Here is a 26,703-nt window from a genome sequence, read left to right as displayed (position 1 = left end):
TTCTTTTTAATCGTCTTCTTTTTTTATCGGACTGCAGCACAGTCTGAAAATATAGCATAATAATTTAGAAAAATTTTAACAAATTTTAACAATTTTTAACAATTTTTAACAATTTTTAACAATTTTTAAAATTTAGTTAGTAAACAAGTAAAATAATTTTTCCTTATAATATTACTTGTTAGCGAAATTACAGGTGTTTTGTCCGTTTCTGCTGTTGTTTTATTAAAAGTTTTCAACTAGTTCAACTTTTTTTTTGTACATTTTCTTCTCCTAATATTATGACTTTATTCTCATAATATTTTGACTTTATTCCAATATTCTATCTTTTTTCCTCAACCTTTTTTTACTTCACTTGCGACCTGTTAACTGTTTCTCTCAAATTGCATCTTTTTCATTTAATATTTGGACTTTATTCTAATAATATTTTGACTTTATTACAATATTTCAACTTTTTTCCTCAACCTTTTTTTTTTTTACTTCACTTGTAACCTGTTAACCGTTTCACTCAAATTGCATCTTTTTCATTTAATATTTGGACTTTATTGTCATAATATTTGGACTTTATTTCAATATTCTAACTTTTTTCCTCAACTTTTTTTTACTTCACTTGCGACCTGTTAACTGTTTCTCTCAAATTGCACCTTTTTCATTTAATATTTGGGCTTTATTCTCATAATATTTTGACTTTATTCCAATATTCTAACTTTTTTCCTCAACCTTTTTCTACTTCACTTGTTACCTTTTAACTTTTTCTTTTAGATTGCACCTTTTTCATTTAATATTTGGACTTTATTCTCATAATATTTTCACTTTATTCCAATATTCTAACTTTTTCCCCAACATTTTTTTTTACTTCACTTGTTACCTGTTAGCTGTTTCTCTCAAATTGTATTGTTTCCATTTAATATTTGGACTTTATTCTCATAATATTTTGACTTTATTCCAATATTTTAAAAATAAAAGTAAAAAAAATACTTTTTTCCTCAACCTTTTTTTTACTTCACTTGTAACCTGTTAACTGTTTCTCTTAGATTGCACTTTTTTCATTTCATATTTGGACTTTATTCTCATAATATTTGGACTTTATTCCAATATTCTAACTTTTTTCCTGAATTTTTTTTTTACTTCACTTGTTACCTGTTAATGGTTTCTCTCAAATTGCATCTTTTTCATTTAATATTTGGACTTTATTCTCATAATATTTTGACTTTATTCCAATATTTTAAAAATAAAAGTAAAAAAATAACTTTTTTCCTCAACCTTTTTTTACTTCACTTGTAACCTGTTAACTGTTTCTCTTAGATTGCACTTTTTTTATTTCATATTTGGACTTTATTCTCATAATATTTTGACTTTATTCCAATATTCTAACTTTTTTTACTTCACTTGTTACCTGTTAACTGTTTCTCTCAGATTGCACCTTTTTCATTTAATATTTTGACTTTATTCTCATAATATTTGGACTTATTCCAATATTCTAACTTTTTCCCCAACATTTTTTACTTCACTTGTAACCTGTTAACTGTTTCTCTCAAATTGCATCTTTTTCATTTAATATTTGGACTTTATTCTCATAATATTTGGACTTTATTCCAATATTCTAACTTTTTTCCTCAACCTTTTTTTTTTACTTCACTTGTAACCTGTTAACTGTTTCTCTCAAATTGCATCTTTTTCATTTAATATTTGGACTTTATTCTCATAATATTTTGACTTGTTGATTCCAATTGTGTCTGTGTTCCCCTCAGAGATTCAGTGACCTGGGCGTGTCTCCTCCGCTGATACATGGTCCTGTACCAAGGTTAGTACTCAACAGAAGTATTAATATTTGGCCACAAATCTATTTGATTTTATTCATTTTGACCTCCAAGGAGATCCTCAGTTATTGATCCACGCTACATCATGTCTACCGCTTTGCTTGCTTTTCTTCACCGGTCAGTCAGTTGGAGCTCTGAATAATTAAAGAGGAGCTATATTTATTTTATTGGTTTAATGGAGCAGGTCCTGGCAGCCGTCTGGTGGATACCCCAAAAACCTTGAAGCACTCATCAGCACACACGGGAACATACGTATATTCCTGCACACTCAGCTCTTTTCCTAGGAAGTAGAGCAGACGGACAAATCTAATGGATTTTCATAGCTTTACAAAAAAAACATACATAAGTCGCTCTGGAGTATAAGTCACACAAGGCCAAAAATGCATAATTAGGTAGAAAAAAACATATATAAGTCGCTCAGGAGTATAAGTCGCACAAGGCCAAAAATGCATAATTAGGTAGAAAAAAACATATATAAGTCGCTCAGGAGTATAAGTCACACAAGGCCAAAAATGCATAATTAGGTAGAAAAAAACATACATAAGTCGCTCCATAGTATAAGTCGCACAAGGCCAAAAGTGCATAATTAGGTAGAAAAAAACATACATAAGTCACTCAGGAGTATAAGTCGCACAAGGCCAAAAATGCATAATTACGTAGAAAAAAACATATATAAGTCACTCCAGAGTATAAGTCGCACAAGGCCAAAAATGCATAATTAGGTAGAAAAAAACATACATAAGTCGCTCTGGAGTATAAGTCGCACAAGGCCAAAAATGCATAATTTGGTAGAAAAAAACATACATAAGTCGCTCAGGAGTATAAGTCGCACAAGGCCAAAAATGCATAATTAGGTAGAAAAAAACATACATAAGTCGCTCCGGAGTATAAGTCGCACAAGGCCAAAAATGCATAATTACGTAGAAAAAAAACATACATAAGTTGCTCAGGAGTATAAGTCGCACAAGGCCAAAAATGCATAATTAGGTAGAAAAAAACATACATAAGTCGCTCCATAGTATAAGTCGCACAAGGCCAAAAATGCACAATTAGGTAGAAAAAAACATACATAAGTCGCTCAGGAGTATAAGTCGCACAAGGCCAAAAATGCATAATTAGGTAGAAAAAAACATACATAAGTCGCTCTGGAGTAATTTTACAAAAATAAAATAAAATATTTTCAGAAAAAATTCTCACAAAAAAAAAAAATAAGACAATGATTTGAAAATGTTCTAATAAAAAAAAAAAACAAAAAACAATGAACTTTGTTTGTTTTTCACTATGTGCCCCCCAAGGAAGAAACACACACAACCCTGCTTTAGGAAGTTCCATAACTTCTGTTCTGTGTTTCAGGCAGGATCGTGGTCTGAGCTACATCCCCCCAGTAGAGGCAGCTGGACCAGGGGAGCAGGTCCAGATCGCCAACCTTTACCCCAGCAGAGGACTCTATGCTGACGAGCTCCCCACGGCAGCCAGACCACGACCAGTAGGGGGCACTGCAGGTGCAGAGTGAAACCACAACATTGCTGTACTAACTCATAAAAATAAGAACTACTAAGAACTAGTAATGCTAATTAGCTAATGCTAATGCTAAAACTGATGCCATGATACCACTGATAACATGTACCGTGTACCATGTGTGTGTGTGTGTGCAGGCGGCCATCTTCGTCATCTTACACAGGTGGGCTTGTCCAGCCGGATGAATGGTTATCCAGCGGGGGTCAGAGGTCACCCGGGACAGAACGGAGGCATCAGCTGGAGCAACTACCAAGACGACAATTACTGCAGAGCCGTGCCAGATAACAACGCAGTGAGTACAGGCCACTAAATCCAAGTACAGACCCACTGTATTGGATTTTTTTGGGATTCTTTTAGATTTTTTTGGATTTTTTTTTAGATTTTTTGGGATTTTTGGGGGATTTTGGGGGATTTTTTTTGTTATTTTTTATGTGTGCCCCCTCCCCCCTTCCCCGCAGTGTAGATTGTGTGTACTTGTGTACATTTAATGGTGGCCTAAAACTATTGAGTATCTCTACTAAATCTATCCAAAAGTGGGAAAGTTATATCCCGGTTCTTGTTCCTTATTTGGTTTTGGGATTTTGGGGAGATTTTTTGAGATTTTTGGGGGATTTTGGGGATTTTTTTTTTTTTTATGTTATATCCCGGTTCTTGTTCCTTATTTGGTTTTGGGATATTTGGATTTTTTTTTTGATTTTTTTTAGATTTGTTTGGATTTTTTTAGATTTTTTTAGATTTTTTTTTTTAGATTTTTTTTTAGATTTTTTTGGATTTTTTTTAGATTTTTTTTTATTTTTGGGGGGATTTTGGGGGATTTTTTTGTTATTTTTGTGTGCCCCCTCCCACCCTTCCCCGCAGTGTAGATTGTGTGTACTTGTGTACATTTAATGGTGGCCTAAAACTATTGAGTATCTCTACTAAATCTATCCAAAAGTGGGAAAGTTATATCCCGGTTCTTGTTCCTTATTTGGTTTTGGGATTTTGGGGGGATTTTTTTGAGATTTTTGGGGGATTTTTTTGAGATTTTGGGGGGATTTTTTTTATGTTATATCCTGGTTCTTGTTCCTTATTTGGTTTTGGGATATTTGGATTATTTTGGGATTCTTTTAGATTTTTTTGGATTTTTTTTTAGATTTTTTTGGATTTTTGGGGGATTTTGGGGGATTTTTTTGTTATTTTTTATGTGTGCCCCCTCCCCCCTTCCCTGCAGTGTAGATTGTGTGTACTTGTGTACATTTAATGGTGGCCTAAAGCTATTGAGTATCTCTACTAAATCTATCCAAAAGTGGGAAAGTTATATCCCGGTTCTTGTTCCTTATTTGGTTTTGGGATTTTGGGGAGATTTTTTGAGATTTTTGGGGGATTTTGGGGATTTTTTTTTTTTTTATGTTATATCCCGGTTCTTGTTCCTTATTTGGTTTTGGGATATTTGGATTTTTTTTTTGATTTTTTTTAGATTTGTTTGGATTTTTTTAGATTTTTTTAGATTTTTTTTTTTAGATTTTTTTTTAGATTTTTTTGGATTTTTTTTAGATTTTTTTTTATTTTTGGGGGGATTTTGGGGGATTTTTTTGTTATTTTTGTGTGCCCCCTCCCACCCTTCCCCGCAGTGTAGATTGTGTGTACTTGTGTACATTTAATGGTGGCCTAAAACTATTGAGTATCTCTACTAAATCTATCCAAAAGTGGGAAAGTTATATCCCGGTTCTTGTTCCTTATTTGGTTTTGGGATTTTGGGGGGATTTTTTTGAGATTTTTGGGGGATTTTTTTGAGATTTTGGGGGGATTTTTTTTATGTTATATCCTGGTTCTTGTTCCTTATTTGGTTTTGGGATATTTGGATTATTTTGGGATTCTTTTAGATTTTTTTGGATTTTTTTTTAGATTTTTTTGGATTTTTGGGGGATTTTGGGGGATTTTTTTGTTATTTTTTATGTGTGCCCCCTCCCCCCTTCCCTGCAGTGTAGATTGTGTGTACTTGTGTACATTTAATGGTGGCCTAAAGCTATTGAGTATCTCTACTAAATCTATCCAAAAGTGGGAAAGTTATATCCCGGTTCTTGTTCCTTATTTGGTTTTGGGATTTTGGGGAGATTTTTTGAGATTTTTGGGGGATTTTGGGGATTTTTTTTTTTTTTATGTTATATCCCGGTTCTTGTTCCTTATTTGGTTTTGGGATATTTGGATTTTTTTTTTGATTTTTTTTAGATTTGTTTGGATTTTTTTAGATTTTTTTAGATTTTTTTTTTTAGATTTTTTTTTAGATTTTTTTGGATTTTTTTTAGATTTTTTTTTATTTTTGGGGGGATTTTGGGGGATTTTTTTGTTATTTTTGTGTGCCCCCTCCCACCCTTCCCCGCAGTGTAGATTGTGTGTACTTGTGTACATTTAATGGTGGCCTAAAACTATTGAGTATCTCTACTAAATCTATCCAAAAGTGGGAAAGTTATATCCCGGTTCTTGTTCCTTATTTGGTTTTGGGATTTTGGGGGGATTTTTTTGAGATTTTTGGGGGATTTTTTTGAGATTTTGGGGGGATTTTTTTTATGTTATATCCTGGTTCTTGTTCCTTATTTGGTTTTGGGATATTTGGATTATTTTGGGATTCTTTTAGATTTTTTTGGATTTTTTTTTAGATTTTTTTGGATTTTTGGGGGATTTTGGGGGATTTTTTTGTTATTTTTTATGTGTGCCCCCTCCCCCCTTCCCTGCAGTGTAGATTGTGTGTACTTGTGTACATTTAATGGTGGCCTAAAGCTATTGAGTATCTCTACTAAATCTATCCAAAAGTGGGAAAGTTATATCCCGGTTCTTGTTCTTTATTTGGTTTTGGGATTTTGGGGGGATTTTTTGAGATTTTTGGGGGATTTTAGGGATTTCTTTTTTTTTTTATGTTATATCCCGGTTCTTGTTCCTTATTTGGTTTTGGGATATTTGGATTTTTTTGGGATTTTTTTAGATTTGTTTGGATTTTTTTAGATTTTTTTGGATTTTTTTTGGATTTTTTTTTAGATTTTTTGGGGTTTTTTTTAGATTTTTTTTTTTTTGGGGGGGATTTTTGGTTATTTTTGTGTGCCCCCTCCCCCCCTTCCCCGCAGTGTAGATTGTGTGTACTTGTGTACATTTAATGGTGGCCTAAAACTATTGAGTATCTCTACTAAATCTATCCAAAAGTGGGAAAGTTATATCCCGGTTCTTGTTCCTTATTTGGTTTTGGGATTTTGGGTGGATTTTTTGAGATTTTTGGGGGATTTTAGGGATTTCTTTTTTTTTTTTTATGTTATATCCCGGTTCTTGTTCCTTATTTGGTTTTGGGATATTTGGATTTTTTTTGGATTTTTTTTTGGATTTTTTTAGATTTGTTTGGATTTTTTTAGATTTTTTTGGATTTTTTTAATTTTTTTTTTTTTTAGATTTTTGGGGGTTTTTTTTAGATTTTTTTTTATTTTTGGGGGGATTTTTGGTTATTTTTGTGTGCCCCCTCCCCCCCTTCCCCGCAGTGTAGATTGTGTGTACTTGTGTACATTTAATGGTGGCCTAAAACTATTGAGTATCTCTACTAAATCTGTCCAAAAGTGGGAAAGTTATATCCCGGTTCTTGTTCCTTATTTGGGATTTTTGGGGGGGATTTTGGGGGATTTTTTTGAATGTGCCCCCCCCAACAAAAAAGCAAGCAATCCTGCCATCTAGAGGACAAGAGTAGACATAATTGATGTTGTGGTAGGCGTGTATATATTTATTATTATATATTATATTATATATATGAATATATATAATATATATTATTATTTTATATTATTTTATTTCATTATATTGTATTATTTTATATATTATTATTATATTCCTGACTTCTATCTTCCAGATGCCCAGGAGTGTCCTCAGGGAGCCGTCGGCGCCCCCTTCCCACCCGGACACCGCGTTAGACTACCTACCATCCCCTCTCCCGGCGGCCCCCGCCCCTCCCCCCCAGTCCTCGGCCTCCCTGATCAAGGCCATCCGGGAGGAACTGTTGCGGCTGTCACAGAAACAAGGCTACCACAGCTGAGGAACGCTGCTTGCTAGCGTGACCGTGCTTCCCATGGAAGTCCCATCCAGAGATGATCCTCATTATTATTATTATTATTAATTATTTTGGTATTATTTCAGTAATTTTTACATCAAAAATTGGGACCTATATGACATATTATTATTTGGGACGTATATACAGTATATGAGTTTTAGGTTTTCAGTATCATGGATCACAATTTTTTTTTTTAATATGTTTTTTCATAAAATATTTTCTGCCATGATGAGCCATGTTTTGCCGTGACACTGTGAAGACGATCACATGACCCACAGAAAGGTCATAGTTCACAGGCAGCCTACTACCGGGTCTTTTGTTTTGGGTTTTTAGAAATAAATTACGACAAAAATGCCTTCATCGTTACGGTGAGTACTGTACTGTACGTGTAAGTACTCGGATGATATCGGTAGTACTTGGTAGTACGTAGGTTTTTTTAAGGCGGTTTTGGACCATGAACGTGTTTACTAAATCACCATGTCTTGTTTATTCATTCATTTTGTACCGTTTTTTCCTTATGAGGGTCACGAAAGGTGCTGGAGCCTATCCCAGTTGTCTTCAGACGAGAGGTACAGGTACACCCTGGACTGGTGGCCAGCCAATCACAGGGCACATATAGACAAACAACCATTCACACTCACATTCATACCTATGGACAATTTGGAGTCGCTAATTAAGCTAGCATGTTTTTTTTTTTTTTTTTTGGAATGGTGGAGGAAACCCGGAATACCCGGAGAAAACCCACTCATGCCGAAGGTGGAATTGAACCCGGGTCTCCTAGCTGTGAGGTCTGCGCGCTAACCACTCAACCGTCGTGCAGCCCATTATTATTATTATAATTTTTTTTTTTTTTAGCTAGCTCGTATTAACTCCTTTCTGGTGTTAGAATGTACAAAAAATGGAAATAAATATGTGTTCATGTTTCACATAAGGATTGGGAATGATGGCCAATATTCCCCCAGAAGTGCACTTCTACATCTATATAAGGTATTATTATTATTATTATTATTATTATTATTATTAATATTGTTAATATTGTTATTATTATTAATTTATTTTTTAATTTTTTTATGGCTAGCTCGTATTAACTCCATATAAAATATAATCTATATAAGGGATTATTATTATTATTATTTTAATTTATTTATTTTTTTAGCTAGCTCGAATTAACTCCTTTCTGGTGTTAGAATGTACAAAAAAATGGAAATAAATATGTGTTCATGTTTCACATAAGGATTGGGAATGACGGCCAATATTCCCCCAGAAGTGCACTTCTACATCTATATAAGTTATTATTATTATTATTTTATTTTTAATTTTTTTTATAGCTAGCTCGTATTAACTCTTTTCTGGTGTTAGAATGTACAAAAAATTGAAATAAATATGTGTTCATGTTTCACATAAGGATTGGGAATGATGGACAATATTCCCCCAGAAGTGCACTTCTACATCTATATAAGTTATTATTATTATTATTATTTTATTTTTAATTTTTTTATAGCTAGCTCATATTAACTCCTTTCTGATGTTAGACTGTACAAAAAATGGACATAAATATGTGTTCATGTTTCACATAAGGATTGGGAATGATGGACAATATTCCCCCAGAAGTGCACTTCTACATCTATATAAGGTAATCCCGTTGCCGTGACAACAGCAAACGAATTGGGAAAATGATAAAAAATAAATAAATCATAAAAATTTTAGCATGAGGTGCAAACTCCACACAGAGATAGCTGAGGGTGGAATCGAACCGTGGTCTCCTAGCTGTGAGGTCTGAGCGCTAACCACTCGACCACCGTGCCGCCTCACCATGTCTGTTTTGTTTACCTTTTTAACATAAGGTACTGTATTTATAAATCATGCTAATGTACTTTTTAGCTTGTTTTTATTGACTTTGTCTTGTTTCATCGTGTGCACCATGCAAGTCATTAAACTGATTGGAATACCGGGTTCCTTCCCCGAATACATATTTAATAATTTAATATATATATGTGTCGTTTCAATACTCCTCTTATAGGTCAAGTAAAAGCGGAAGTCCGTCATGTCCAATGGAAGTTTAGATCAGATTCCGGAAAAAAAGGTCCAGGTGAGTGTTACCCTTTGACCTTTTTTCAGTACTTCTACCATCGCTTAGGTCTGAATCAGGGGTCTCAAACACGCGGCCCGCGGGCCGAATGTGGCCCGCAGGACACTACTTTGAGGCTGTATGGTATCATGTACCCAGATAAAAAAAATTATTACGTTTTTATTAATGTTCATGTTAAAGGTTAAATAACTGTTAATAGTTATCCTCACTATCCGTGTGGAAGTGGTAAGTTTTTTGGCGATTTAAGTTGAAAGGAAATAACTTGAAGGCTACCGTTTAGGTCGCTAGGTGTCTAGTTTGCGAGTTAGCATGTGGCTAAAGACCCTTTATTTTGCGTAGAAAAATAAAAAGTAAGATATTTTACAACAGTGGAATATTTTATCAGATTTTATTGTAGAAAATTGGAACCAAAGCAAAGTTAAATTTTTTTGTTTTTTTTTAATAAATTATTTTTTTATTTTTTTTTTAAAAACCTGATGCGGCCCATTTTCACCCAGACCCGAGCTCCAGTGGCCCAAAATTAAATTGAGTTTGAGACCCCTGGTCTAAATCCTACCACTGTTGCGTAATTGCTAAGTCTAGTTATGAAAGCATGTTGCTGTAATTACCTCCAATCGCCACAGTGAGGCAGCAAATCCCAAGAAAAGTGTTACTCCCTTTTTTTTTTGTTACGATGTAACAATTCCCGGTTTAAACAGTTGGTGGCGTTGAAGCGTTTTTCCTTCTAGAGAAGCTCAAGCTAGGTTATGTAGCTATAAAAATCAACAATTCTGTTTATGTTTATCTCCTTTGCTTGTATTCTATTCCGCTTTCATCCCATCAGACGCTTCTTCCATGTAATCCCATTATAGGATCTAAACTCTTTGCAGGAGATCACTTTGCAGCACCGCAAATTCCAGTGTGGAAATAATCCAATGTTTTTTTCTATGAAGACCATGCACCCCTTGTTGTTGTCCGAGATGGTTTAACCCCGCCCCCCTGGGTTCTTCCTGCAAGCAAACTACTAAGTCGTGTAAGTCATGTTGCAACATCAACGTCTTTTTGATTTACATCCATGATCATCACATTCCATGCATTCTTCTCGGATTTTGACATGTGTGCTTGTAGGAGCAGATGCCTTCAACTTACCGCCCCCCCCCACCACCACCACCACAAATAATCCTGTCTGTGGTCTCCAACCTCCGGGTTTCATGAGTGTAAATCAACAAGGAGTTAATCTGGATCATGATAGTCATTACTGCATGGGTGGCCGTGGAGTGGAGGACCAAGGAAGGGAGGAGTTAAATAAGCACTTCTAGCCACTGACCTTGGAGGAGGAAGTCGAGAGGGGGAGTCGGACGGGGGGGGGGGCAGGAATTTGCATAGCGACAAGAGTTCCAGCACTGCAGCTCGTACTTTAGAGCGAAGCGGAGAGAGAAGCATCGCGGCGTTCGATACTGTGAGTAGTACTACACTGGTGTGTATGTGTATGTGTGTGTGTGTGTGTACACCAGGGGGTACACCCTGGACTGGTGGCCAGCCAATCACAGGGCACGTATAGACAAACAACCATTCACACTCACATTCATACCTATGGACAATTTGGAGTCGCTAATTAACCTAGCATGTTTTTTTGGAATGTGGGAAAAAAACATTACATAAAAAAAACTCCACACAGAGATGGCCGAGGGTGGAATTGAACCCTGGTCTCCTAGCTGTGAGGACTAGACCTTCGTGCTGCCTTGTATTATTATTATTTTATTATTATTATTATTATTATTATTATTATTCATTCATATATTTTCTACCGCTTATCCTCACAAGGGTCGCCGGCATGCTGGAGCCTATCCCAGCTGTCTTCAGACAAGAGGCGAGGGTTACACCCTGGACTGGTGGCCAGCCAATCACAGGGCACATATAGACAAACAACCATTCACACTCACATTCATACCTATGGACAATTTGGAGTCGCTAATTAACCTAGCATGTTTTTTTTGGGAATGTGGGAGGAAACCGGAATACCCGGAGAAAACCCACGCATGCATGGGTAGAACATGAGAGATAGCCGAGGGTGGAATTGAACCCGGGTCTGCGTGCTAACCACTCGACCGTTGTGCAGCTCATTATTATTATTATTATTATTTTAGATGATAAAAATGTTAGCGTGAGCTGCAAACTCCACACAGCTCGCTCGTATTAACTCCTTTCTGGTGTTAGACTGTACAAAAAATGGAAATAAATATGTGTTCATGTTTCACATAAGGATTGGGAATGATGGCCAATATTCCCCCAGAAGTGCACTTCTACATCTATATAAGATATTATTATTATTATTATTATTATTATTATTATTATTATTATTATTATTATTATTATTATTATTAATATTATTATTATTATTATTATTATTATTATTATACTACTATATAAGGTATTGCTTCATTAATTCCTAAGTTGTTTTTATTGCGTCTGCATGCTAACCACTCGACCATCGTGCAGCCTATTTTTATTTTTATTTTTATTTTTATTTTTATTTTTATTTTTATTTTTATTTTTATTTTTATTTTTATTTTTATTTTTATTTTTATTTTTATTTTTATTTTTATTTTTATTTTTATTTTTATTTTTATTTTTATTTTTTAAAGAAATATGTGTTCATGTTTCACACAAGGATTGGGAATGATGGCCAATATTCCCCCAGAAGTGCACTTCCCCTTTAATTCCTAAGTTGTTGTTATTGCTCTTACATGCACATGTTTTTTTGTAAGGTTAGCACAACCTGAGCAATGGCTGGTAATCCCGTCGCCGTGACAACAACAAACCAATTGGGAAATTGATAAAAATAAATGATAAAAATATTAGAAATGAAGGAAGCTCATTTCGCCCACCGGTCCCCACAACCTCGTCATTTCGGTCGCTCGCTAAAGCTCATGACCGTCGATGAGGGGAGGAGCCTAGATCACCCGGTAAATAAGAAGTTTTTATAAGTACTACAAAAAGCCAAATGCTTTCACTGTTGTGTCCCTACTCAGAACAATGACCTCCAAAGAAAAGCACATCATCACGACTTGTGTACAATCACTGTCCTTCAGGGTCACAGTACACGTTATCTCCATACACCTCCTCCTCGTCGTCCCACCCGAGCTCCACTCTATGGGGGGGGGGACCCGGGGGGGGCACAGTGTTCACAATTTATGCTAGGCTGTGCCGAGTAGGAGGCCAAGCTCATGTGATGCTGGAAGAAGAGGCTGGGGGAGGTATGAATAGCTGTCATTCACAACTGGGGACGGGGCGGGGGGGGGGCGTTTTTCCCGGGCGGCAGCTGCCCCCCTGCTGACTTCACTCGGACCTGGTCCCGACTGCCGGCTGGCATCCGCCTTCTTTGGGGATCACAGTCAAGATATTGCACGACTCTGGTCAACACATGTTGGCTCGGAGTTTAAAGCCCCCCCGGCCCCCAGGCCCCCAGGCCCCCAGGCCCACGGGCCCCCCAATGGAGCACCAAATGTGGGGAACATCCGCTCATATGGTCAGTTTGACGTTCCAACGTCAGTTCTGACATCCAAACAAGGCAAAGCCCCCATCCTTATGTCATGGGTGTGCAACATGCGGCCTCAGGGCCATTTGTGGCACGCGGCAAAAAAAAAGTAGTAATTTTACATTAATAAAGTCAAACTAAATTTTTAATCTAACAATAAAAAGTTGTAATTTTACAAGAACAATTTTAGTAAACTAAAACTAAAACTAACTAAAACTAAAACTAATTAAACAACTAAATATTTTAGTAGCATAAAGTATATAAATATATATACAGTATATACATTTTTTAAAGTTGTACTTTTACAAGAATAATGTTGTCACAATATGATTAAAAATAACAATTTTAGTCAACTAAAACTAAAACTAACTAAAACTAAAACTAATTAAACAACTAAATATTTTAGTAGCATAAAGTATATAAATATATATACAGTATATACATTTTTTAAAGTTGTACTTTTACAAGAATAATGTTGTCACAATATGATTAAAAATAACAATTTTAGTCAACTAAAACTAAAACTAAATCAAACTAAAACTAACTAAACAACTAAAAATTTTAGTAGCATAAAGTATATAAATATATACACAGTATATACATTTTTTAAAGTTGTAATTTTACAAGAATAATGTTGTCACGATATGATTAAAAATAACAATTTTAGTCAACTAAAACTAAAACTAAATCAAACTAAAACTAACTAAACAACTAAAAAAAATTTTTTGTAATTTTTGGAAAAAATTTTGGGAAAATTTGCGGAAAAAGTTAAAATTTTATGAACATAAATTTACAATATAAAGTCATAGTCATGAGTAGAAAATTTACAAGACAAAAGTTTAAATTGTTGAAAAAAATATCAAAAACAACAAAAATTAAAAAAAAAAAACTTTTATGTTGCGCAGTGCCTTAGTGGTTAGCATGTCCGCCTCACAATCAGGAAACCGGTGCTCAAATCTCCAAACATTTGTGTACCATGATAACGATGAACCGTACCCGTTTTGAACGGCAACCAAGCGGGGCGATTGCAAACCAAGGCAACATTTTAGGATGTTAACCAAAAACCGCACTAACCGGGCGGTTGTTAACCAAGGTACTACTGTATAACTCCATAGCATAAAGTAGCCCTTTGACACCAAACATCAGGAAAAAGGTCACGGGTGTCACCTGACCCCTTTTTAGATTTTCGGTTCGATTTTTACAGACCAGGGTTCTAATGGTTGAAGGATCCAGAAACTGGATCTGCAGTGTGGCCGCACCCTGACCACTGTTCCTGTTTCAGTCCTCACAGTCCTAAAAACGCATGCAGTTAAATTTAGCCCGCCCGCCCGCCCGGCCGCAGACGGACTCGTACCTCCAGCAATCTGGAGCTTTTGTCAGCTTTTTGTCAGCTCATGTTCAATTCCCATTTTCACGGTTGGCGTTCTTCATGGATTTGCGTTACCTGAAGATAATACTTGTAAATTGATTTTTGCAAGAATAAAGTCAAAATCTTAAAAAAAAAAAATTGCAAAAAAAGCCTGCAAACAAACAAAACAAATAAAGTTATAATTTTTGGAAAATTTAGTTGAGGAAAAATTAATAATGTTACAAGAATAAAGTGGAAATAGCATAAAAATACAAGAAAAACTTTGAAGTAGTTTAAAAATTCAGCAGAAATTAAAAAAAAATATTTTTATGTGAAATATTAAAGTGAAAATATGAAGAGAAAAAAATGGGCAAAAGTGTAGAAATACGAGAAAAACTTAGAAGTAGTTGGAAAATTCAGCAGAATTTTTAATAAATGTAATTTTATGAGAATAAAGTAATAATATGAAGAGAAAAAAAATGGACAAAAACATAGAAATACAAGAAAAACTTTGAAGTAGTTGAAAAATTCAGCAGAAATTAAAAAAATTGTTTTTATGTGAAATAATAAAGTGAAAATATGAAGAGGAAAAAAATGGGTAAAAGCGTAGAAATACAAGAAAAACTTTGAAGTAGTTGGAAAATTCAGCAGAATTTTTAATAAATGTAATTTTATGAGAATAAAGTAATAATATGAAGAGAAAAAAATGGACAAAAACATAGAAATACAAGAAAAACTTTGAAGTAGTTGAAAAATTCAGCAGAAATAAAAAAGTTCTAACTTACCAAGGTTTATTTAAAGTGGGATATTAAAATGATGCAGTCATAAATAAACATGATTACATCCCAAATAATGTTTAGGGATAGGCAGAAACATTTCTGCCATTTTGGATTTTTGCATTTTTGGATTTTTGCATGACAGAAACATTTCTGCCATTTTGGATTTTTGCATTTTTGCATTTTTGTATGACAGAAACATTTCTGCCATTTTTGGATTTTAGGATTTTTGCATGACAGAAACATTTCTGCCATTTTTGCATATTTGCATATTTGCATTTTTGCACGACAGAAACATTTCTGCCATTTTGGATTTTTGCATTTTTGATTTTTGCATGACAGAAACATTTCTGGCATTTTTGCATTTTTTTATTTTTGCAGGACAGAAACATTTCTGCCATTTTTGCATATTTGCATATTTGCATTTTTGCATGACAGAAAAATTTCTGGCATTTTTGGATTTTTGCATTTTTGCATGACAGAAACATTTCTGCCATTTTGGATTTTTGCATTTTTGATTTTTGCATGACAGAAACATTTCTGGCATTTTTGCATTTTTTTTATTTTTGCATGACAGAAACATTTCTGCCATTTTGGATTTTTGCATTTTTGCATGCAAAAATTTTTGGATCTTTGCACAGCTAGATGAGTTATTAGCCGTGACTCAGCAGTTAGCCTGCCGCTAAGTCAGTCAGTCAGTCAGTCGGTCGGTCAAACAAAATGATCCCAGACTCAACCCCGCCCTTTTTAAAAAAAAACACCTATTGTGTCTGCGTTCTTTCAGTGACCCCTCCCATTTTGTGAACGGGTGGGCGTGTGACATCACAACCCCCCCCCCCCCTTCTCTTCTCTCTCCCTGCCGCTGATGCGTGCGGCCAATCAGCATGCAGAGAAACACGATCACGTGTTTATCACCTCTTGGTTTGGTCGCCATGACAACCAGTGCCGGTCCAGGCAGCATCTCGCTGTGGTGAGGAGCACGGAAGAAGAAGAAGAAGAAGGAGGGGGGGGGGGAAACACACGGAGGACAAAATCCCAGCAGGAATCTTCCTAATGTCTTCCCGTCACGACCGTAAGTACTTATTTATTTTTTTTACTCTCCTCGTTCTCCAAACGGCGAGCATCGCCAAGCGTGCTTGGTCATGTGACTTGTGACAGATTTCAGGAATGACATCATGTCGATTCCTTTGTTAGCCCCGCCATCACCTTTTCGCCGCTTCATCACGGCCATCATGTGGCAAAAACTGGCAACCGAGTGTTGGGAAGTGTGCAGCAGCTCACGCTAATATTTTTAGCATTTTTTTTTAGCATTGTCGTTGTCACGGCGACGGGATTACCGCTCATTGCTCAGGTTGTGCTAACCTTACGAAACACGTGTGCGTATAAGAGCAATAACAACAACTTAGGAATTATGTTATGAAGGAATACCTTATATAGATGTAGAAGTGCACTTCTGGGGGAATATTGTCCATCATTCCCAATCCTTATGTGAAACATGAACACATATTTATTTCCATTTTTTTGGACATTCTAACACCAGAAAGGAGTTAATACGAGCTAGCTAAAAAAAAAATAATAATAATAATGGGCTGCACGAAGGTCGAGTGGTTAGCACATCTAGGAGACCCGGGTTCAATTCCACCCTCGGCATGTGTGAATTTTCTCCGGGTACTCCGATTTTTTTCCCACATTCCAAAAAAAAACATGCTAGGTTAATTAGCGACTCCAAATTGTCCATAGGTATGAATGTGAGTGTGAATGGTTGTTTGTCTATATGTGCCCTGTGATTGGCTGGCCACCAGTCCAGGGTGTACCCCTCGCCTCTTGTCTGAAGACAGCTGGGATAGGCTCCAGCATGCCGGCGACCCTTGTGAGGATAAGCGGTAGAAAATATATGAATGAATAATAATAATAATAATAATAATAATAAAATAATAATAATACAAGGCAGCACGAAGGTCTAGTCCTCACAGCTAGGAGACCCGGGTTCAATTCCACCCTCGGCCATCTCTGTGTGGAGTTTTTTTTATGTAATGTTTTTTTCCCACATTCCAAAAAAACATGCTAGGTTAATTAGCGACTCCAAATTGTCCATAGGTATGAATGTGAGTGTGAATGGTTGTTTGTCTATATGTGCCCTGTGATTAGCTGGCGACCAGTTGGGATAGGCTCCAGCACGCCGGCGACCCTCGTGAGGATAAGCGGTAGAAAATGAATAAATGAATAATAATAATAACAATAATGATAATAATAATAATAATAATACAGGCTAGCTAATTATGCACATCATTGGAACACGCCTATTTCAACTACAAAGCCCTAAAAAAAACCCCTGTAACAACATTTTATTATTTGTTATGATCATACAAGAACAAGTACATTGATGATAACATGTAGTACTTGCAGTATCTTGTTGTATTTAACACTATAACATTCTTATGCTAACGTAAGCTATGAAAAATGTCCAAGATTCATGTCCATATTTGCATGCTGTGATGTCAACGCTGATGCCGGAAGTACACTGCGGTCCCAAGCGACTCATTTAGTAATTTAGTAGATGCCGTTAGTAATAATAATAATAATAATAATAATAATAATAAAATAATAATAATAATTACTATCATCGTCTTAATTGCATCACATAGCATCTTGTACTGCTGTAGCTCATCCCAAGCCGCAGTCAGGACACTCGCATGACCTTTTCCCTGGAAGCAGCCAGCACGTTTATGACCATAATCTTTTATTATCGCTTTATATATGTCATCTGAATTTAATATCTGGACTCCTGGGTGGTTGCTGGGAGTAATATCCAATTTTTCTGTAGTATCAGTATCATAATATCAGAGCTTCTGTGTGCTACAAACAGATAGGTGACACTTCTTTATTTTATATATATTATATAATATATTAAATATTTTATATACTTATTTTATAAAATTTATTTAATACCTAATAATAATGGCCAATGTGTTATTTGTTGCATCATATCACAAGGAAAAATAAAAACACTTTTTAAAAATTATTATTTACTATTATTTTTACTATTTACTATTATTAGTTACTATTACTATTATTTTTTAAATTATTATTATCATCATTGTTATAGCAAAGACTATTTTTATACATTCACAATGTTTTCAATATTGTGTAAAAATAATTCTTATGTCTTTTTGAGAACTATTTAAAGTATCTTATTATTAATACTGTTATTATTTTTACTATTTACTATTATTATTTACTATTACTATTATTTTTCACATTATTATTTCCATCATTGTTATATCAAACACTATTTTTTATACATTCACAATATTTTCAATATTGTGTAAAAATAATGCTGAAAACTTTAAAGTATCTTATTATTAATACTGTTATTATTTTATTATTTGTACTATTTACTATTATTATTTACTATTATTTTTTTACTATTATTTTTATATTATTATTATCATCATTGTTATATCAAACACTATTTTTATACATTCACTATTTTTTCAATATTGTGTGAAAATAATGCTAATGTCTTTTTGAAAACTATTCAATTTTCTAATTATTAATACTGTTATTATTTTTACTATTTACTATTATTATTTACTTTTAATATTATTTTTTTATATTATTATTATCATTGTTATATCAAACACTATTTTTCAATATTGTGTAAAAATAATGATGAAAACTATTTAAAGTATATTATTATTAATACTGTTATTATTTTTACTATTTTTACTATTTACTATGATTTACTATTACTATTATTTTTTATATTATTATCATTGTTATATCAAACACTATTTTTATACATTCACAATGTTTTCAATATTGTGTCAAAATAATACTGAAAACTATTTAAAGTATCTTATTATTAACACTGTTATTAATTTTATTATTGTGGTATTTTCCTTTAATTGTCCTCGTGGGCAGCAGCGCTGCTACGTCACGCTGTAATGGACCAATCGGATTAAAGGATGTTAAACCATGTCGGTCCGCTCCAATGAAATATGCGGGTGTAGGAATTTTTATCTTTAAAATAAAACGTGAGTGTGTAGAGCATTTCGGTTCATGCTAACGTCAAAAGTACATCTTATTGGAGTCGGAGTTGTCATCCCAATGACGTTTAAATAATCTGTAATAGTCTGATGACGTTTTGTTTTGTCTACCTTTAATCCGTCACCCCCCACCTTGCCGCCGCGATGGTTTCGACCGATCCTCCTCTTGTCAGTTTCAAGTTGCGCCTTCTCTCCTCTGCGCCTGTTTTAGCTTGCGCCTCTTGGCCTCCTTTTGCTTCGTTCATTCACATTGTGGCTTTTTTCCTTTCTTTTTTTGCGAAGTTAAACGTGGACTAACTAGCAAAAAAATGGCTTCTCCCACGCTACGCTACGAATGAGTGGATTATAATCACACAAGGTAAGATTACGTCTTTTCGCACCCGCAGATTGACTAGTAAGTAAACATTCTTCCAGGTTTCCTGGGATTCGAACACGTTCGCAGACGTCACGGTGTGTTTAATTCATAAGCTCCACCAACGACAATGCCATTAAATTGTTATTGTTATTAAAAAAATAATAATGCTACATGTTAGTGTTTGCTAGTCGGCTGTTCTCAAACGGGACGGGTTGGGTTAGCATGGAAGTCCTTGACTGGCTGCGGTATTATTTTCAGTCAGGGTGGCTTTACCAAGGGATAAATGCTTATTTTCTTATTATTCTTATTATTCGTATTAATTCCATAATGGTATTGTTGGATATTTTGCATGACTTGAGTTGTTTTATTGCTGGAAGTACTATACAGTACAGTAAATATATACATTTGCATGCAGTGATTGCATTCAATGCATTTTTATACAAAATGGTTTAGCTTTTGTTTACGACAGGGGTCTCAAACTCAATTTACCTGGGGGGCCACTAGAGCTAGGGTCTGGGCAAGGCTGGGCCGCATCAGGTTTTCCCAAAAAAAAAAAAAAAAATGCATTTATTAAAAACAAAAAACTTCTGCGGCCCCCTACAAGTCCAGGTTGTACCCTGACTCTCGCCTGAAGACAGATGGGATAGGTTCCAGCATAAGCGGCATCGGAAATGCATGGAATTTTATTTTATTTTATTTTATTTTATTTTATTTTATTTTATTTTATTTTATTTTATTTTATTTTATTTTATTTTATTTTATTTTATTTTATTTTATTTTATTTTATTTTATTTTATTATTAGTTTAATTTTCCAGTATTTTATTTTATTTATTATTATTATTATTATTCATTCATTCATTCATTTTCTACCGCTTTTTCCTGACGAGGGTCACGGGGGGTGCTGGAGCCTATCCCAGCTGTCTGTGGGGCGAGAGGCGCGGTACACCCTGGACTGGTGGCCAGCCAATCACAGGGCACATATAGACAAACAACCATTCACACTCACATTCATACCTATGGACAATTTGGAGTCGGCAATTAACCTAGCATGTTTTTGGAATGTGGGAGGAAATTTTATTTTATTTTATTTTATTTTATTTTATTTTATTTTATTTTATTTTATTTTATTTTATTTTATTTTATTTTATTTATTATTATTATTTTATTAGTTTAATTTTCCAGTATTTTATTTTATTTATTATTATTATTATTATTCATTCATTCATTCATTCATTTCCTACCGCTTTTTCCTGACGAGGGTGGCGGGGGGTGCTGGAGCCTATCCCAGCTGTCTGTGGGGCGAGAGGCGGGGTACACCCTGGACTGGTGGCCAGCCAATCACAGGGCACATATAGACAAACAACCATTCACACTCACATTCATACCTATGGACAATTTGGAGTCAATTAATCTAGCATGGTTTTGGAATGTGGGAGGAAATTTTATTTTATTTTATTTTAGTTTAGTTTAGTTTAGTTTAGTTTAGTTTAGTTTAGTTTAGTTTAGTTGTTGAATTTTCCAGTATTCCTTTTTAAACTGCCTCCATCCTAATTGTTTTCCCAAGATGCATCCCTCGTCCAGATTCCAGATTGATCTCGATAAGTCGACGCCATCACTGGCTCATGCAGATCCAAGCGGTCATTATGCAAAACCCTGACTCACTTGAACCAATTTCTGGTTGTCTATCAGGGCCGGAATGACTTCCAGTTGAGTCAGCCCCCACCGGGCTACAAAAAGCAGTGGAATTGGCAGCCGTGAGATGACAGGATACAGAAAAAAGACGGCCAATGAAGGTCATAACCCAGCTGGAAGTATCCCAACTGTTAGATTCCGCCCAGAAATTTGTTGCTGTGGTTTTACTCATCAGAAGCTTGGTGATGACTAATGAACTTTTACTTTGCATCGTTCATCCTCAAGAGACTCCCACTAACGATAATAAATAGACCGTTACGTAGAATAATAAAAACAAACCATAAATGCTAGTATTTATTTACATTATGCTATTGCTGCAAGGCATGATTATTTTCTTTGTAGAGTCATCTGAAGCCTGTTTTTCGATTAATCGAATATTCAGTTGGCCACTAGACAGACCAAAATCGGTTTGGTCCGCAACATTTAGAAAAAAAAAAATTGCTAAATGTACTGCAAAAAAAGGCCAGTAAGGATAATTCATAATGCCGCCGACAGAGAACATACTAACTCCTTATTTGTAAAATCACAAATACTTCAACTTGCTGATATAGTTCATATTGAAACAGCTAAAATAATAATACATAAGGCTAAAAACAAAAATTAAATTAAATTAAATTAAATTAAATTAAATTAAATTAAATTAAATTAAATTAAATTAAATTAAATTAAATTAAATTAAATTAAAAACAACTTAAACTATATTAGGAAAGCAGGAAGTGAACAAATGTAACAGTTACTGATTGTAAAAGTAACAGACGGAGGGGTAGGATTTAATAAGCTTTGCTTCTTCCTACTCCTTTTGGACATGTGGAACTGGGAACTGATTATGGGATGCACTCAATTGTAATCTGATGCATGTTCAAATGAAATAAAACCATTACCATTACCATTACACATGTGTAATTTCCATTTCAAACTGTCAAAAAAATAGAAAAAATAAAAATAAAAATAAAAATAAAAATAAAAATAAAAATAAAAATAAAAATAAAAATAAAAATAAAAATAAAAATAAAAATAAAAATAAAAATAAAAATCTCTTAGTGTCCCATTAACACACAGGCTGACTATGAATATGCAAATATACTCAATTAGAAGACTGCTTACAACAGTCATAATCATAAACAAAATGTCTAAATCAGCGCGTGTCATTCATAAAAAGCAAAGCAGGCATGACAACTATGCAACCAAAAATGCCTGAACCACAAGAGGAATGAAGGAAGCATGCTGGAACACTGACACACAGCCCCGCTACGCTATGCTATGCTATCAATAGCACACGCCGCTTGCTCCCTACATCTTTCATGGAAGTAGACCGCTGTCTTGTTCGTTTGCATTGACTCCCTGGAAGGGTGCAGAGGCACGGTTACATGGCTCCGGTTACCCGGACACTCCAGTCCTCGGTTCACACTGAACGGGGATGTGTAATCAGACACTATACCCGACAAAGTAGAACCTAGTCCGGTCATTGTCAAGACCACACACAAAAAAAAAGCAAGAAAAATAATAAGGATAATAATAAGGATTTTTGCATTTCATTTTATTTATAAAAATAAAAATAAAAATAAAAATAAAAATAAAAATAAAAATAAAAATAAAAATAAAAATAAAAATAAAAATAAAAATAAAAATAAAAATAAAAAATTTTTTTTTTACTCTGTTGGTTACATCACAACCTGTTAAAGGTATAAGAGGGACTGGCTTCAAAGCTTTACTTTACGGGCATCAGATAAAAATAAAAATAAAAATAAAAATAAAAATAAAAATAAAAATAAAAATAAAAATAAAAATAAAAATAAAAATAAAAATAAAAATAAAAATAAAAATAAAAATAAAAATAAAAATAAAAATAAAAATAGCTGAAAAAGTAGAACCTAGTCCAGTCATTGTCAAGACCACACACAAAAAAAGCAAGAAAAATAATAATAATAATAATAAGGATTTTTGCATTTCATTTTATTTACTATGACAAAAATACATATTTAATGCTGATATAAGATGTTTCAAAAAGGTAACCAAAAAAAAAAAAATTGTCTACCCACCAACTATATGTGGTTTCTTAAGTTTTTATTATTTGCCGTTTTATTATTATTATTATATTTATTTATTACTGATTGATTGATTTTCTTTATTCATGATTTATTTATTTTTCATTTTATTTTGTGCAGAAAAATAAAAATTAAGATATTTGGGAACATCGGAAAATCGGAACCAAATCACTGAAAAAGTTTGTATATTTTTCTGTTTTTAATAAATGCGTTTTTTTTTTTTTTTTTGGAAAAACTGATGCGGCCCAGTATCACCCAGACCCTAGCTCTAGTGACCCCTAGGTAAATTGAATTTGAGACCCCTGGTTTAAAATATGCTGCTATATCCGCGACTATGAAATATTCATATACTAGCCTATTTGTAAAAAAATTTTTTTTGAGCAAATTGTGTATTTTTCACTGTTTTACTTGCCTAAATACAAAGTCCTTGAGAGTCCCACTTCGTTAGTGTGACCTAGTACAGGAAGTGTATAAATAGACTACAGTCATGGTTGCATTAATACTTCAACTGTACAACTGGGTGTAGCCGTGAGCACATTTTATGGCCCTAATATTCCGCTAAAACCTCTCCTTCTGTGAAAATATGCAACTTTTATAAGCTGCCGCGCCTGCTTGGAATTTTTCGACCGTTAGCTGAGAGGTGCGGGAAGAGAGAGTCCCCCCCTGTTGGGCGCCCTGGCGGCATCAGCCCGGCGGGACACAATGCCATTTAAGGATACACACCAAAGCACACCGCAGTCATCTCAGCTATTTTGGACACTGTGGTAGATAAACATTTTGTCGTTGTATTCTGGTGCTACTGGTAGCAACAGAAACAATGTTATGTTTATTTGTCACCTTTCATTTAGCGTCATTTAGCTTTAGCACACACTAGCATGTAAAGAGAAAATAATATTTGTTCACACAGAAAGACTATTGATGAAATTAAACAGCCGACATCCTCCTCCCGCTGCTGGGAATTAAAATGATCACAATTTCATCACACACTTTGTCGGCCTCTCTCTGCCTTTTTGCTGTGTCTTTTATTATCCATTAGCTTCATTAGCTAAATTATCCATTTAGCTTGAGCTATGCTCTCCAGTAGTTTAGCCTGTTAAAACAAATTGGTGCTAGCATGACGGCGGCGGTTAGCGGTCCGCATCGTCCATCGTGCATTTTTGGCCTTGTGCGACTTATACTCCGGAGCGACTTATGTATGTTTTTTTCTACCTAATTATGCATTTTTGGTATTGTGCGACTTATACTCTGGAGCGACTTATGTATGTTTTTTTCTACCTAATTGTGCATTTTTGGCCTTGTGCGACTTATGTATGTTTTTTTCTACCTAATTATGCATTTTTGACCTTGTGCGACTTATACTCCAGAGCGACTTATGTATGTTTTTTTCTACCTAATTATGCATTTTTTACCTTGTGCGACTTATTATCCGGAGCGACTTATGTATGTTTTTTTTCTACCTAATTATGCATTTTTGGCCTTGTGCGACTTATACTCCAGAGCGACTTATGTATGTTTTTTTCTACCTAATTGTGCATTTTTGGCTTTGTGCGACTTATGTATGTTTTTTTCTACCTAATTATGCATTTTTGGCCTTGTGCGACTTATACTCCAGAGCGACTTATGTATGTTTTTTTCTACCTAATTATGCATTTTTGGCCTTGTGCGACTTATACTCCAGAGCGACTTATGTATGTTTTTTTCTACCTAATTATGCATTTTTGGTATTGTGCGACTTATACTCTGGAGTGACTTATGTATGTTTTTTTTCTACCTAATTATGCATTTTTGGCCTTGTGCGACTTATGTATGTTTTTTTCTACCTAATTATGCATTTTTGGCCTTGTGCGACTTATACTCCAGAGCGACTTATGTATGTTTTTTTCTACCTAATTATGCATTTTTGGCCTTGTGCGACTTATATTCCAGAGCGACTTATGTATGTTTTTTTCTACCCAATTATGCATTTTTGGCCTTGTGCGACTTATACTCCAGAGCGACTTATGTATGTTTTTTTCTACCTAATTATGCATTTTTGGTATTGTGCGACTTATACTCTGGAGCGACTTATGTATGTTTTTTTTCTACCTAATTATGCATTTTTGGCCTTGTGTGACTAATACTCTGGAGCGACTTATATATGATTTTTTCTACCTAATTGTGCATTTTTGGCCTTGTGCGACTTATGTATGTTTTTTTCTACCTAATTATGCATTTTTGACCTTGTGCGACTTATACTCCAGAGCGACTTATGTATGTTTTTTTCTACCTAATTATGCATTTTTGGCCTTGTGCGACTTATGTATGTTTTTTTCTACCTAATTATGCATTTTTGGCCTTGTGCGACTTATACTCCAGAGCGACTTATGTATGTTTTTTTCTACCTAATTATGCATTTTTGGCCTTGTGCGACTTATACTCCAGAGCGACTTATGTATGTTTTTTTCTACCTAATTATGCATTTTTGGCCTTGTGCGACTTATACTCCGGAGCAACTTATGTATGTTTTTTTTTTACCTAATTATGCATTTTTGGCCTTGTGCGACTTATACTCCGGAGCGACTTATGTATGTGTTTTTTCTACCTAATTATGCATTTTTGGCCTTGTGCGACTTGTACTCCGGAGTGACTTATATATGTTTTTTTGTACCTAATTATGCATTTTTGACCTTGTGTGACTTATACTCCAGAGCGACTTATGTTTGTTTTTTTGTACCTAATTATGCATTTTTGGCCTTGTGTGACTTATACTCCAGAGCGACTTATGTTTGTTTTTTTCTACCTAATTATGCATTTTTGGCCTTGTGCGACTTATACTATGCAGCGACTTATGTATGTTTTTTTTCTACCTAATTATGCATTTTTGACCTTGTGCGACTTGTACTCTGGAGCGACTTATGTATGTTTTTTTCTACCTAATTATGCATTTTTGAGCGACTTATAGTCCAGAAAATGCGGTATACATTTTGGCAAATTTTGCCTGTTTTTTCTTGTCCATTTTGTGATTTCTTCATTGAAATGGTAGAAATGAGTGGATTCATCCTTCCGTATGTCAGCATGGTTTGTCATTTTACAGCTGCAGTGCCCTCTGTTTCATGGTGTGGGATTTACTGCCTGTTCACACAACTGTGTCATAAACACCATCATTACATTTATGGTTGTGGTCACCAGAACGGCACACAGGGAAAGGCTTGTTTTTCTACCCGCTGCGAAATTGCCACAGAGGCATTAAGTTGTCATTTGGTTTGATCGATCCAAATGTTGTAGTTTATTTTTATAAGACACCGGCTTAACAAAATCATCAAAAATAGCGCATCCAAAAAAAATAGGCTACTCTCAACATCCCCGCTTCGTGTGATTGCCATCTATTGGGACAAAGGACAGTTCCAGTTCCTCGTGTATTTAGGAACTTTTCCCAACCTAATTGTCCAAAAATTAC

General features: G+C 34.6%; 2 protein-coding genes across 7 annotated transcripts in view; both read left to right on the top strand.

Moving 5' to 3' along the window:
* Positions 1 to 8,415, top strand: part of LOC131138603 (UPF0606 protein KIAA1549) — a 37,029-nt gene extending 28,614 nt beyond the window's left edge. For all 3 annotated transcript variants that reach the window (XM_078791119.1, XM_058087663.2, XM_058087668.2), the window contains 4 exons: positions 1,749 to 1,801; positions 3,171 to 3,319; positions 3,473 to 3,627; positions 7,198 to 8,415. In XM_078791119.1, coding sequence (XP_078647245.1) covers positions 1,749 to 1,801; positions 3,171 to 3,319; positions 3,473 to 3,627; positions 7,198 to 7,380 — 540 coding nt within the window. In that variant the 3' untranslated portion in view covers positions 7,381 to 8,415. The remainder of the gene's footprint in view (positions 1 to 1,748; positions 1,802 to 3,170; positions 3,320 to 3,472; positions 3,628 to 7,197) is intronic.
* A 10,825-nt stretch (positions 8,416 to 19,240) lies between these two features.
* mical3a (microtubule associated monooxygenase, calponin and LIM domain containing 3a) overlaps positions 19,241 to 26,703 on the top strand; it is a 79,180-nt gene continuing 71,717 nt past the window's right edge. For 2 of the 4 annotated variants that reach the window (XM_078791116.1, XM_078791114.1), the window contains exon 1: positions 19,242 to 19,532. The gene's annotated coding sequence lies outside the window, so the exon portion shown is untranslated. Of the gene's footprint in view, positions 19,533 to 26,703 lie in introns of all 4 variants that reach the window. The other 2 variants (XM_078791113.1, XM_078791115.1) reach the window with 2 other exon arrangements.

This window comes from Doryrhamphus excisus, linkage group LG6, assembly GCF_037039965.1.
Source record: "Doryrhamphus excisus strain RoL-2023G ecotype Guam linkage group LG6, RoL_Dexc_Guam_v1.1, whole genome shotgun sequence".
Taxonomy (NCBI): Eukaryota; Metazoa; Chordata; class Actinopteri; order Syngnathiformes; family Syngnathidae; genus Doryrhamphus; species Doryrhamphus excisus.
Note: the sequence above shows the minus strand (reverse complement) of the source record. Positions and strands in the feature narration are given on the sequence as shown.